Source organism: Bufo gargarizans, chromosome 7 (genome assembly GCF_014858855.1).
Source record: "Bufo gargarizans isolate SCDJY-AF-19 chromosome 7, ASM1485885v1, whole genome shotgun sequence".
Taxonomy (NCBI): Eukaryota; Metazoa; Chordata; class Amphibia; order Anura; family Bufonidae; genus Bufo; species Bufo gargarizans.
Window position 1 is genome coordinate 863966 of NC_058086.1, and position 16212 is coordinate 880177.

General features: G+C 40.2%; 1 protein-coding gene across 1 annotated transcript in view; it reads right to left on the minus strand.

The window, feature by feature from the left end:
- LOC122943639 (cytochrome P450 2D14) overlaps positions 1-16212 on the minus strand; it is an 89874-nt gene that overhangs the window by 3330 nt on the left and 70332 nt on the right. Inside the window, exons 7-8 of the mRNA XM_044301531.1 lie at positions 1645-1832; positions 1143-1284 (exon numbers count right to left, since the gene is read on the minus strand). Coding sequence (XP_044157466.1) covers positions 1143-1284; positions 1645-1832 — 330 coding nt within the window. The remainder of the gene's footprint in view (positions 1-1142; positions 1285-1644; positions 1833-16212) is intronic.

Consider the following 16212-nt stretch of genomic DNA (forward strand, 5'->3'; position numbering starts at 1 on the left):
AAAGCCTGCTAAATCCAAGAGAAAGACCAAATATTGTCTGGATGCAAGTTTTTTTAAGTAAAGCTGTTGAACTTTATAAAGTCTGGACTTTTACTCCAACAACTGTCACTCTCCCCCTTGTTGCTTCGGCGCCTTACCCTGGAGAGTGACGATATCCAGGTAGGAGCACCATGACACACACAAAACTGTAAAGGCTGCATCACCACTCGGCATTCCTAAAAACTTGGGACATAATCGGCCCTTGGCAGCGGCATGTTGCACAAGCAGACAGCCTCCACGGCTTCAACCAGCAGCTGTCCACACACATAGCACCAAGAATGGACACTGTCCAAACTTTCAACTTCTGGCCCACAAATGAATTAACACAGCTTACAATGCCCACTTTCCCACACACTTTTCAAAAATATAATGGTGGTGTAAAAATGCCACATGTCAAAAATTTTCACAATTAAGCTCAAATAGTTGCAAATCTCTCCTTTGAGACTTTATGAAGACAGAATTCCTGAGTGCAGAACTTGATATATTTTGCCTATATAGTTTGTGTATTCTAGGCATAGTTAACTGATTACAACTATGTAGTCGTTACAAGAGATTGGCACAGTCCAGGCTGATGGTAAACTTACTATTGCTTGCAAGTATAAGGCATTACTAGTATTAACCCCTTCCTCCTGTATGCATTTGGGACCTTAGTGACCACGCAATTTTTTTTTTTATTTGTTGGTTGTCGCATTCTAAGAGCTGTAACTTTTTCATTTTCTGTGTTATCATTTTTTATTGTAGTTAGTAGGTCACAATATAGTACAACAATATGATTTGGAATATTTTAACAAAGAACAACTGGGAAAGGGAGTGGAGAAGGATAAGGAAAGGGGATGGATATAGAATGCAAATAGTACACCTGACTGTACCTTTTTTATTTTTTCCATTGATGAATAAGTGCTTGTTTTTTGCTGGAAAGTTGTAATTTTTAATTGCAACATTTTGGGGTACACATAACTGACTGGTTAACATTTATTAGCTTTTTCTAGGGAATGGGAACAGAACAGCAATGCTACTACAGAATTTTTATTTTGTAAAAACATTGAGCATTATGACTCCTGTCTGTAACAATTAATAGCTAACACCAATAAGACTTTTCTTACCTGCAGAAAATGGTATAAATGCTTCTCGCTTTACAAACTTTCCATTCTCGTCTAGGAAGTGCTTTGGGTAAAATTGAAGAGGTTTCTCCCATACTTGTTGGTCTTTGAGCACAGAGGACAGGTTGGTGATGACAGTGGTGCCCTGAGGAAAATAAAAACTATAAGAATACTGTAGAACAATTCTACTAAACATATTTCTTGTGTAAAATAAGACAAAAATAACCCAATGATAAGAACAACTGTATCTTTGTAACCCAACAGAATTGTATTGATGCCTATTCCAATGTTTTCTCTGGCCTAGTTGCCTGCTCAGGGTTTGCTACTCTTATGGCTGGTATGTTTGTGGACATGCATCACTTTCATATGTTCTGTATAATTATTTTTCTACTGTTTACTCTATACCATTTCTGCAAAATGGAGTACGTGTACACAGAACAGGTTTTACCATATACTTAATGTAGACACACGATACCTCTTTCAGATTTCTGTTAATAGTTTTTACCTTTGGTATTAAGTAACCTTCAATTTCCATGTCTCTGTAGGTCATATGAGGCAAAGCCAAGGGAGCAATATCTCCACGTCTTTGGACTTCATGGATCACAGCGTAAGTATATGGCATTTGCAGCGCATCGCCCATTGTTGGTTTCCGCTCTCTTCCAATTACTTGATCAATTTCTTCTTGTACTTTGGCTGAATGGAAATGTTCAATATGGCATTAAGACTTGTACCTTACTATAGGATTACTTCAAAGTAGGAATATAATATTAAATAGTGACACTAATATAGAGAGAAGCTGGGCAGATGCAGATCATCATGTTATGTCATCAAAGTTAACAGGCTGACAGGACAGCTCAAGCTTAAAGCGTATTCTGGATATATGAAGTTATCCCCTATCCAAGGGACAACTATTAGATTGGTGGGAGTCCTACCTCTGGGACACCCACCTATCACAAGAACTGCGGTAGCAAACCCTGTGGAGCCCCAAGAAATGAACAGAGCAGCTGGTCAGGCATGCGCACAACCGCTCTATTCATTTCTATGGGAGTTCCAGAGATAGCCAAGTACAGCAAGTTCTCATGGTCGATGGGGGTCCAGCAGTAGGAGCTCCATGATCTAATAGTTATCCCCTATTCTGTGGATAGGGGATAACTTCAAATAACCAGAACATCCCTTTAAATTCAGTCAGCAGAGGAAGCAGGATGAGCAAGGGTACACAGAGTGGGTTGGGTAGGACCTCAGTGCACTTAACTGTTCATTTGCATTTGAATGAAGCTACAGATCACTAAGTGAAAGGTAACATTACATTCAGCTGAGCTTGCCCTACAAGACAGTGATTTAATGAATTCCCTGATAACAGATTCCCTTTGAGGTGGCTTTTATCATTCCCACTTTGTTTCATATGACTTCTCGCCTCTTTTGTGCCTCCCTTAAATAAATTTTTTGTCCTTTCTGTCCTTTTCAATGTGGAATGTACATCGCACAGTATGAGTGTGAAAAGATAAATGCAGCTACAAGTAACAGCTTTCTTTTGAAGTAAAGAATAAGCAACGTACATAATGACAACTACATAGAAGTCCAGTAAAACATGTGAAGATAGTACCCCTAAGAATCAGCGTATCAGGGTGTAGTTGTTACTAAATGTATCTCTGAGTTCGGGTGCTGGGCTGTATCCAGAAAAAGGGGACATCTCTTTAAATGTTACTGAAGCAAACCTTCAAAAATGCTGCCTTCTCCCGCAGACTCTGCATCATCATGAGTTTTATTTTATTTTTTTGAAGACAAAAAAAAATTCGAGAAGATTAGAGATGTCAAAGAATACAGAAGGATTTGAGGAGATTGTTTGTACAATTTTCATAATCAATGCTGGACTGTGATTAAAAAGCAGTCTTGACACATACAAACACCACCAGCCCATATACGATGCTACCATGAAATTCCGTCCCATGTTGTAGTAAACCACATCATTAACATAAGATAGAAGATCAATTTGAAACATAAAAAACACATATAAGCACCACTATAACTATTAATACTGCCATATAACTATTAATACTGGTCAGACAGTCATAGACAGAATACATAACAAAAGGAATCTGTTACCACTATTCACCAGATCACCATTTTTTTAAATTTGCCTACTGCCCTCCACCCGTTCCCCACATTGAGAAGTTCGTCACCAGCCTGCCAGCCAATGATCATCGCTGGCAGGTTGGTGACTTTAAAAAAATTGAATCAGAAGCCATTTAACACATTATATTTATAAATATAATGTGTTAAATGGCTTCTGTGCTCTCTGCTGGTTCCTTTTCGTCGGTTGGTCCCAGAAGAGAGCACACATCACTGTAAGTACACAAAACATTTAGCCCCAGATCACCCCCCATCACCCCAATTAAAATCTTGATCACCCCTGTCAATCACTAGTGAAAGGGAAAAAAGTGATCAGTGTAAACTGTCATTTTTTTTTCCACCAGTATTGACTGTTAGGTTTTAGGTTAGTTTAGGCCCCTTTGGTAGGTAATTAGCTTCAGTTAGCACCCACCGCACCGCAGTCACTGATTCGCTAATTAGCATATCGCTAATCAGCATTGGTACTTTTATAGTATCTGTAAGTGATCAGAACTGATCACAGTCAGATCTATAATAGTATTAGTGTCACCTTAGCTCGTCCTCCACCCAAAATGAAGTGTTTGCCCGATCAGGCCTGATCGGTCGCCCACACGTGCGTTAACCCACGCCCTCCCCGTCGCAGAGACAAAAAATTTTTTATCACTGCACAATCACTTCACAAGCACTGCAGTGATAAAAAAATCAGTTTTGATATTTTTTATCAATCGCAGCGGCATCCTGTACTTCGCTAGCCTCCCATTTGTAAGACAGGTTAGCTTTTTTTCTTGGGTAGTCTCAGGGAATACCCCCTAAATTTAGTTGACCAAATGGCAAGTAAGGGGTATTCTTCTGAAGAGGCCTACAGGCTTCTGACCCAGTCGGATGAGGAATGGGAACCCTCATCTGACAAATCCAGCGGGTCAGAATACGAACCTGTAGAAAGCTGTGGCAGTCTGACCCAAAGTTCGGACGATGAGGTTAAGGTCCCTGATACTGATACCACCAGGTGTACCCGGCCCCGTGTTGCTAGACCACAGGTTGCGCAGGATCCGCTTCTAGGGCAGAAGAGTGGGGCTGGCGCTGTTGGATTACGTGGTGAGGCATACACCAGCAGCGCAGCCCATCCTGGACCTAGTACCAGCACTGCGGTAGAACATGGTGAAGTGGCGAGCACCAGAAGGGCAGTTAAAGCTGGTACGGTAGCACATGCATTAGTTCCCCCATCGCAGCCACCGCACAGACAGGCCTGTAGAGCCCCTAGAGTCCCTGAGGTGCTGGCAAACCCTGATTGGCAGCCCCCAACTTTAGCCGCACCAGTAGTTCCCCCTTTCACCGCCCAGTCTGGAGTTCGGGTTGAGACAGCTCAAATCGAATCGGCACTGGGGTTTTTTGAGCTGTTCTTGACTGCGGAGCTCTTGGACTTAGTCGTGGCAGAAACAAACCAGTATGCCACTCAATTTATAGCCGCCAACCCGGGAAGCTTTTATGCCCAGTCTTTCTGGTGGAAACCTGTCCAAGTTTCCGAATTTAAAACTTTTCTGGGCCTTCTCCTCAAAATGGGCCTGACAAAAAAGCATGAATTGCGGTCATATTGGTCCACAAACCCAATTCATCACATGCCCATGTTCTCTGCTGCCATGTCCAGGACACGATTTGAGACCATCCTGCGTTTCCTCCACTTTAGTGACAACAGCACCTCTCGTCCCAGAGGCCAGCCAGCTTTTGACCAGCTCCACAAAATTCAGCCCCTCATAGACCACTTTAACACCAAATTTGCAGATTTGTATACCCCTGATCAAAACATCTGCCTAGACGAGTCCCTGATACATTTTACCGGGCGCCTTGGCTTCAAACAATACATCCCAAGCAAGCGCGCCCGGTATGGGGTCAAATTGTATAAGCTCTGTGAAAGGGCCACAGGCTATATGCACAAATTTCGAGTCTATGAGGGTAAAGATCAGACCCTGGAGCCGGTCGGTTGCCCTGACTACCTGGGGAGCAGTGGGAAGACAGTCTGGGACTTGGTGTCACCCTTATTTGGCAAGGGGTACCATCTTTATGTGGACAATTTCTACACAAGTGTGCCCCTCTTAGGCATTTGTTTCCAGAACAGATTGGCTGCTGTGGCACCACGTGACCTAGTCGCCGGGGCTTCCCCCAACGGCTCGTTACCACCCATCTTGCAAGGGGGGAAAGGGGTGCCTTGTGTAACGAAGAACTGCTTGCGGTGAAATGGAGAGACAAGCGTGACGTTTACATGCTCTCCTCCATTCACGCAGACACGACAATCGAAATTGAACGAGCAACTGGAGTCATTGAAAAGCCCCTCTGTATCTACAACTATAATTCGCTCATGGGAAGGGTGGACTTCAATGACCAGATGTTGGCTCCTTATTTACTCTCCCGCAGGACCAGACGCTGGTATCAGAAGGTGTCTGTATACCTAATTCAATTGGCGATGTACAATAGTTTTGTTCTCTACAGTAAGGCTGGGAGAACAGGATCCTTCCTCAAATTTCAGGAAGAGATCATCGAGAACCTCCTGTATCCAGGAGGTTCCGTGGCCCTAACCACCAGTGTAGTGAGCCGTCTACACGAGCGACATTTCCCCAATGTCGTTGCTGGTACCTCAAACCAAGCGCCACCCCGGAAAAAAAAATTGTGTCTGTAGCAGGAGTGGAATAAGGCGTGACACCTGCTACTGGTGTTCATATGCTTTGGCAAACATTTTTTATCTAAAATAAAAAAATAAAAATTCCGGCAATGATTTATTCATCCACAGCGATTGATGTGAATGGAGAAATCGGGTTTACCAGGGCATACGAGCTGAGTGGGTTTGGATGTTGGGCGGAGCTCCTATGTCCTGGCAGATGCCTTTCTCCTCCTTTTTTTTTTGCACATTTTTTGGCAGAGATTTTTTCATCCACATTGATCGATGCGAATGAAGAAATCTGTGCCGGTAATTTTTTCTTTCACCCCAGAGGCTGAACGAAAAAAAAAATAATCTCATTACCCGTATGCTCAATATAAGGAGAATAGCAGAAACTCCTAATGCTGGCCATACATGTAATGATTGCAGAGACCCTCAAATGCCAGGGCAGTACAAACACCCCACAAATAACCCCATTTTAGAAAGAAGACACCCCAAGGTATTCGCTGAGGGGCATATTGAGTCCATGAAAGATTGAACTGTTTGTCCCAAGTTAGCGGAAAAGGAGACTTTGTGAGAAAAAAATAAAAATAAATCAATTTCCGCTAACTTGTGCCCCAAAAAAAAAATCTTCTATGAACTCGCCATGCCCCTCACGGAATACCTTGGGGTGTCTTCTTTCTAAAATGGGGTCACATGTGGGGTATTTATACTGCCCTGGCATTTTAGGGGCCCTAAAGCGTGAGAAGAAGTCTGGAATCCAAATGTCTAAAAATGCCCTCCTAAAAGGTACTCATTGGAATTTGGGCTCCTTTGCACACCTAGGCTGCAAAAAAGTGTCACACATGTGGTATCGCCGTACTCAGGAGAAGTAGGGCAATGTGTTTTGGGGTGTCTTTTTACATACACCCAAGCTGGGTGTTAAGGGGGATATTCATTATTGATATTTATGCAAATCTCAATAATTAATATTCATAAATAGGTGCGAGTCATCTAGTGATGACTCCGCCTATTTATGCCTAAACCATAATATATAAACTAACCTATTTAGCTATGTTATTTAGCTAACTACCTCTGTTACCTATACACTCCACTGAACTACCTGCGGCTATTTCTGCGGCGCCTTACTTACTACAAAAGACTACACACTGTGCTTAAATAAAAGGTATTTATTAACACACTATATGTAACAGTCTAATATTTGCTTATAATTATATATAAATATATATATATATCTATATTAATGGAATAGATATATACATTTATAGCAGCACACAGCAATATAAGTAAACACACTATAACAAACCACTAATACGGTTCTAACTATACTAACACAGTCCCAAGTCCTCCCCAGAATCTAACTACAATTACAATAATACACTTACATACACACAAAAATCAGTAAGGGGTAAACACAATTGTGGCACTGCAGGAGTAAATACATGCAGGCCAAGGAACACAGAGTTCTGGGCAAGGCGGGGCAAGGGGTGACTCAGGAAAGGGTTAACAAGGCAGCAGCAGTAAAGGGGCTACTGCTGGGGATACACACAGGGTGATGTGGGTGTTTATGCTCTGCAGGGACTTGCAGGGCAGAGCAGGGCTGAGGCAGGGCAGCATGTAGTGAAGGGGTTAATGGTCAGGGACAATAATACAAGTCTAATTATACGCTATATCTATATATATATTTAGATCAATGGTTATAAATATATATACATATAGACGCACACACCACAATCCAAACCTAACTACACTAGACAATTTACAATTCCCAAATTCACCCCACACTCTAGCTATACAATACACTTTCATACATTTCTTAGCAGCCCAACCCAACCTGGCTCTAAGCTATCCCTATGGGAGGCAAAGGGTTAACACACCATCAGCTGCTACTGGGGTAAGCAGGCATCAGTGACGGGGTAGGATTACAGGGCAGCTACAGGGGTAACTGGGGCTGCCTCCAGGGTACAGTCTCATCAGGGATTAATGCTGAAGCATGAGGTCAGCAGCCAGGGGTTAGGGGATGGTTGGTGGAGCAAGGGTCTGGAGGGAAAAGGTTACTCAGCCATCTCCAGGGGCATGTGGCCTCATGTGGCCTTTCTTCCTTCAGGGAGCTGTTCCCATATGTCTCTGATTGTTGTCTGGTTGCAAGAGACCGCCCCTTTGTCCTGCCTGGGCTAATATAGCCCAAAAGCAGCCCCCCCCCCTCCTCCTTCAACAGGAGGGTGATGACATCATCGTGGGCATGTTCCGGAATGCTTGAACTGAAACAAAGGACTTCCTGCCCAAGCTGTAAATGCATCCCCCCAGCTGCTACACCATAACATCACCCACTCCCACGTCATATATATCCACCCAACCTGGGGGCACTTAGGTATGCATGTATATACATACCATATACTGGGAGGTATATACATCCATATAGATGTTTGGGGCACATCTACCTGCATGTATATATATATATATATATATATATATATATACACAATATAATACTGGGGCATAAATGGGCAGTAATGAGACCATCTGCATATGGATATATTATACATAGAGATGTATGCTGACAAGGGGTCATACATACATCTCCATGTATACACCCATACCACCTGGACCGGCCCATACAAAAGGGCCAATATATATGCATATATGAGAGGGCATATATACATATATATTTAAATCCAACACTTCCCTCAACACTGGGTGAGAGAAATATCTCTGTAAAATGACAACTTTGTATAAAAAAAATGGGAAAAGTTGTCTTTTACAGAGATATTTCTCTCACCCAGTATGGGTATATGTAAAAATACACCCCAAAACACATTGCCCTACTTCTTCTGAGTACGGCATGTGTGACACTTTTTTGCAGCCTAGGTGCGCAAAAGGGCCCAAATTCTAAAGAGCACCTTTAGGATTTCACAGGGCATTTTTTACGCATTTGGATATTAAACTACTTCTCACGCTTTAGGTCCCCTAAAATTCCAGGGCAGTATAAATACCCCACAAGTGACCCCATTTTGGAAAGAAGAGACCCCAAGGTATTCCGTGAGGGGCATGGCAAGTTCATGAAAGATATATTTCTTGTCACAAGTTAGTGGAATATGAGACTTTGTAAGAAAAAATAAATAAATCATTTTCCGCTAACTTGTGCCAAAAAAAATCTATGGACTTGCCATGCCCCTCACGGAATACCTTGGGGTGTCTTCTTTCCAAAATGGGGTCACATGTGGGGTATTTAAACTGCCCTGGCATTTTAGGGGACCTAAAGCGTGAGAAGTAATTTGGAATCCAAATGCGTAAAAAATGCCCTGTGAAATCCTCAAGATAAACAATATTTATTAGTAATATACACTATTAAATGAACATGCTTAAAATTACACAAACTAAAATTAATAAAATATTAAATACAATAATACATGATATTAATACTGTACTTTGACCAGAGTTTGTTGTATGATACAAAAATGTCTTTCCAAACTGGTTAATTAACCCAATCAATACCCCGGTAGGTAAGGTCGCAATAGTGAAGATGAACTTGATATTTAGATACAGTTTTTGAATAGTCACTTGTGTCTTTGCGACTTAATAGTCGTATCACATATATTATCGCTACAATGTTATTGCCTGTTATTAGGAATAAGCCGGAGCTGTATTACTCACAGTTGTAGATAGAGTGGTGCCGGCTTTTGTTGCATCACTGGTGGCGTCCCACGTGTGATGAATTCTTTGCAGGCAGCGATATATGGAGGTTTGATTTCCACAAGGTTTATGCAGATTCGGGATCCTCGGTGATCATATGCAGCCATACTGTATTGGGGGTCGATTGGTAATATGCGCCTTGTAGGAGAGTACCTGGGGTGGTAATAGACGGGAGGTACGTGCCACCGGGGGTCCTGGCCCCGGTGGAGTAAGAGCCAGAAAAGTGCATTTTGCAGCAGTTATGCTGTTAACAGCGGATCCGGGCCGGCTCTTATTGGGAGCAGGCAGATATGCGGGCGGGTGACTGTCTCCCCACGGTCCAGGCCAGGTTTTGCAGGGAAGGGTTAAAACCTGACCAGCAACAAGGGTGTGGTGCGCAATGTGGAGCTTCTGCGTTCTCTGGCTGTGAGAGTGAGAAGTGGAGGTGAGCTGGGCTGTGTGCTGATGCCTGTAAAGGACTGTGCAGGATCCTGCAGCTGAAACCAGGAGGGATCCGTGTCCTGTGGCTAGAAGCAAAACCCATGGACTTACTTCACCAAGGAGAAAAAGGTGACATTACTCCTGGCTTTAAATAGACTTTTCTTTATGTGACTGAAACAGGCCTCAAGTAGCCTGCAGCAGGGACTTGCTGTGTTTGAACTATTATTTTGCTGTTGTGTGTGACCACCCTCCCTATGAACTGCACCGTCTTTCACAAATATGCACCGTGTGAATAAACAAAGCATCGTGTTTTACACCAAGACCATTCTGTGTTGCCTCTATACTGCACTCGCTACCACTGCCTACCAGAGCGGATCCCCACAGCCTTTAGTGGATATCTCGCAGGAATAGACTTTACCCAAAAAATCGACTCTCCAGGGAGGCAGATGTCCGGCTGGTCTTTGCTTTTTATAAGCCAAAATCCACCGATCCCTCGCGTCTTTCTTTTCTTTCAAGCGCTTTTTAGTCCTCCGGTATTGTGCTTCATTTCATGGGGTAGTTACCATACGCGTTTCGGAGTGACTACGACACCTTCTTCAGTGGCTAAATTACCCATAGAAATGACTGGTTTTTATACACCTACACAGGTGTGGTCTAGATTGATTAACTATGCATAGGAAGTGACGTAGATTCCTTCCTATGTCGGAAAGGCAAATATATCACCCACAAACTCATTATTTCTGAGTTTAAAAAGAATTAAACAAATGACTAGGTATATCACTTTAAACCAAAAAACATATATAGTAGAATAAGTCATATAAAATTCTGAAATCATGTATTATTATAATTATCTTTATCCCATACAAGTATAGCTCCACCTTTATCTGCTGGGCGTATTATTATTTGTTGGTCCTTCTGTAGTTGTTTTATTGCCTGCATCTCAGCTTTCAGGCAAGCAGTAGAATTCGATATCAGGAAAATAAAAACGAATAACAGCAGAAATAATAATCTATCAAAAGCTGAGATGCAGGCAATAAAACAACTACAGAAGGACCAACAAATAATAATACGCCCAGCAGATAAAGGTGGAGCTATACTTGTATGGGATAAAGATAATTATAATAAAGAATGTATCAGACAATTGTCTGACACAACTACGTATAAACGTTTACGTACTGACCCTACTACAGAATTTTATAAACAACTGATAAACTTATGTGAAAAGGGCCAAAAATTGGGCATTCTATCCTAACAGGAATATCACTATATTACTAACAGCCAATGTAGATTACCAGTATTCTACTGTATTCCTAAATTACATAAGGACCCCATTAATCCGCCAGGTCGACCAATAATTTCCGGTATAGGATCACTGACAGCAAACTTGTCACATTGTATAGATAAATTATTGCAACCTGTAGTCAAAACAATTAAATCATATATAAAAGATACAACCTCAATAATACAAATGGTAGAGAAAATACAATATAGCCCTGAATGGATCATAGGAACATTAGATGTGCAGTCCCTATACACAGTAATAAATCATACGCAAGGAATACAAGCTATGGGACAACAATTACAACAAAATAGTCAGGTACCTATAGAACAGATTGAATATCTGCAAACAGTTACCCAATATATTCTGGATCATAACTATTTCTGGTTTAATTTGGATATATATTTGCAGATATGCGGGACTGCAATGGGTACCAGGTTTGCCCCCAGCTACGCTAATTTATTTATGGCGAATTGGGAACAAGAGATCATCGACCCGAAACTGGGGACAGACCTGGTGCTCTGGAAGAGGTATATCGACGATGTCCTCTTCATATGGAAAAATGATCAGGAATCATTGGACAAATTTTTGGAGGATATCAATAAAAATGATTACAACCTACGGTTTGCAGGAAAGGCTAGTCAAAAAATGGTGGAATTTTTAGACCTACAAATTAAAGTAGAAGGGTCTAAATTAGTCTGCAATACATTTCGGAAGCCAACTTCAAAGAATAGCTATATTCTGTATAATAGCTGTCATTTGCCACAATGGCTCTTAAATATCCCGACAGGACAATTCAGACGAATTAGGAGAAGCTGCTCAAAGTTGGAAGTTTTTGAAGAAGAAGCAGTAGTTATGAAAAACCAATTTCTGGAAAAACAATACCCTACTGAAATTTTAGAGACAGCATGGGATACGGTCAGACAATTAGATCGGAAATCTTTTTTTGACACAAAAACTAAAAATGAACATAAAGATGATAGCACTAGAATAATTTTACCCTTTAATACTCAACACAAAAAAGTAAAGTATATGATAAATAAACACTGGCACTTTTTAAATAAAGATAAAATAATAGGTAATTTAATTTCACAATTTCCACAAGTCACGTTTACTAAAGCACCTAATTTAGCACTTATGGTGGCACCCACTATTCCAAAAACTAATAAAAACAAAGTAGATTCATCCATACAAAAATGGACAAATACCACAGGTTTTTTCCGGTGTGGAAAATGTATGGGTTGTAAAAATACTATGTTTCCTAAAAAGACATCGATAGTAAAATCTACAACAAGCACTCATCAACATACAATTAAAGATTTCCTTACATGCAATTCTAATAGTGTCATTTATGTTATACAATGTCCGTGTAAGAGACAATACGTAGGAAGAACCAAGAGACAGCTGAAGGTCCGTATAGCGGAACACATCTCTAATATAAAGAAGGGTTACGTAAAACATACCTTGTCAAATCATTTTAAAACTACACATAACCAAGATCCTAAGGGACTTGTTTTTTCGGCTCTTGAAAAAATAGAAATAGACTGGAGGGGTGGAAATCACATTAAGAGAATGTCGAGGATTGAATCAAGATATATCTTTGACTTTAACACCCTACTACCAGCAGGATTAAACGCTGAAATCAAAATATATGGATTTTTGTGATTATGTACTAAGGAGGGGCTCTCCACCGAGGAGAGACCTTTGATCTCCGGGTCTTCCCCCGGTGGTGGACCCCATCTACCTACCATCCCCAAATGTCGAATCTTCCTGCTGAATTAAATAAATAGAATACTTTTTTTGGGAAGAGATATCTATGAAGATTTTGAGGAGTCCCACCAGAAGATTTTATACAACTTTCTAGTTAATTAATTAAACAATATATGTAATTATTTAATAGTATATGTTTAAATAATATATGTATTTTTAACATTATATTTATTGTACAAAATTAGAGTGTCAACATATGTCTGATAAAAGCGGTCATTTATATAAAATTGAATTATAGCAAAACGCAATGGAACCGCATTACATAAAAATCACAGGATTACCGCATAGAGAGCTATGCGCTTTTTAATTATGCAATTTTCGGCCATAAATATCCATTGCTATAAATGAGCATCATGAAATATGGGGATATATATAAGATAGTGGACCCTATTTTTATGAATATGTTTATAAGAAAACGGAACTTATTCATGAAAATATATCTATTATAATGAGATTGCGATTTATATATATACATGATTTGTTTCAGAATTTTATATGACTTATTCTACTATATATGTTTTTTGGTTTAAAGTGATATACCTAGTCATCTGTTTAATTCTTTTTAAACTCAGAAATAATGAGTTTGTGGGTGATATATTTGCCTTTCCGACAAAGGAAGGAATCTACGTCACTTCCTATACATAGTTAATCAATCTAGACCACACCTGTGTAGCTGTATAAAAACCAGTCATTTCTATGGGTAATTTAGCCACTGAAGAAGGAGTCGTAGTCACTCCGAAACGCGTATGGTAACTACCCCATGAAATGAAGCACAATACCGGAGGACTAAAAAGCGCTTGAAAGAAAAGAAAGACGCGAGGGATCGGTGGATTTTGACTTATAAAAAGCAAAGACCAGCCGGACATCTGCCTCCCTGGAGAGTCGATTTTTTTGGTAAAGTCTATTCCTGCGAGATATCCACTAAAGGCGCAGAAGGAACATATTACCAATCGACCCCCAATACAGTACGGCTGCATATGATCACCGAGGATCCCAAATCTGCATAAACCTTGTGGAAATCAAACCTCCATAATATCGCTGCCTGCAAAGAATTCCATCACACGTGGGGCGCCACCAGTGATGCAACAAAAGCCGGCACCACTCTATCTACAACTGTGAGTAAAACAGCTCCGGCTTATTCCTAATAACAGGCAATAACATTGTAGCGATAATATATGTGATACGACTATTAAGTCGCAAAGACACAAGTGACTATTCAAAAACTGTATCTAAATATCAAGTTCATCTTCACTATTGCGACCTTACCTACTGAGGTATTGATTGGGTTAATTAACCCGTTTGGAAAGACATTTTTGTATCATACAACAAACTCTGGTCAAAGTACAGTATTAATATCATGTATTATTGTATTTAATATTTTATTAATTTTAGTTTGTGTAATTTTAAGCATGTTCATTTAATAGTGTACATTACTAATAAATATTGTTTATAATAATTATCCGTGTGGAACCGAATAGTGGTGTGCCCTACTACTTTTCTCCTTGTTTCCAATATTTTTAGAGGATTGGGTGAATCCTCTCTGTAGGAGCACCCATACCATTTTTGATTATACAGGTGAGCCCTCTCTAAATACCTATATTTTGAAATCCTCAAGATACTCATTGGAATTTGGGCCCCTTTGTGCACCTAAGCTGCAAAAAAGTGTTACACATGTTATATCACCGTACTCAGGATAAGTAGGGCAATGTTTTGGGGTGTATTTTTACATATACCCATGCTGGGTGAGAGAAATATCTCTGTCAAATGACAACTTTGTATAAAAAAATGGGAAAAGTCATTTAGAGAGATATTTCTCTCACCCAGCATGGGTATATGTAAAAAGACACCACAAAACACATTGCCCTACTTCTCCTAAGTACAGCGATACCACATGTGTGACACTTTTCTGCAGCCAAGATGCGCAAAGGGGCCCAAATTCCAATGAGTACTTTCAGGATTTCACAGGGCATTTTTACACATTTGGATTCCAAACTACTTCTCACGCTTTAGGGCCCCTAAAATGCCAGGGCAGTATAAATACCCCACATTTGACCCCATTTTGGAAAGAAGACACACCCAAGGTATTTCGTGAGGAGTATGGTTAGTTCATGTAAAATTTAATTTTTTGTCACAAGTTAGTGGAATATGAGACCAAAAAAAAATTTCCATGAACTCACTATGCCCATCAGCGAATACCTTAGGGTGTCTACTTTCCGAAGTGGGGTCATTTGTGGGGTGTTTCTACTGTCTGGGCATTGTAGAACCTCAGGAAACATGACAGGTGCTCAGAAAGTCAGAGCTGCTTCAAAATGCAGAAATTCACATTTTTTTACCATAGTTTATAAACGCTATAACTTTTGCGCAAACCAATAAATATACACTTATTGCATTTTTTTATCAAAGACATGTAGAAAAATAAATTTAGAGAAATATTTATATAGAAATGTAGTTTTATTTGAAAAAATTTACAACTGAAAGTGAAAAATGTCATTTTTTTGCACAAATGTCGGTAAATTTCGATTAATAACAAAAAAAGTAAAAATGTCAGCAGCAATGAAATACCACAAAATGAAAGCTCTATTAGTGAGAAGAAAAGGAGGTAAAATTCATTTGGGTGGTAAGTTGTATGACCGAGCAATAAACCGTGAAAGTAGTGTAGTGCAGAATTGTAAAAAGTGGTCTGGTCATTAAGGGGGTTTAAGCTAGGGGAGCTGAGGTGGTTAAAAGGTTTGTTTAGAAGGTATATATTTATTTAGGTCTGAGGGTTTGTATTTGTTCAAAGGGGCTAATCTGAGGCACGTATTTGCTTAACTCCTTCCAGCAAAAGCCAGTTTAGACCAAATGCTGAAGCCCCATTTTTCTAATCTGACATGTGTCACTTTATGTGGTAATAATTTTGGAAGGCTTTTGTATTCAACCAATTCTGAGTTTGTTTTTTGAGACACATCGCATTTCATGTAAGTGGTAAATTTGGGTCAATATGTTTTATCATTATCAAAAAATCCAAACTTTACCAGAAAAATTAGCATTTTTCTAAATGTAAATTTCTCAGCTTTTAAGGGCTCGTTCACACGACTGTTGGTGTCCTGTGCCCGTGCTGTGAACCGCAAATTGCGGTCCTCAATGCACAGGCACCTTCCGTGAAGCAGGCG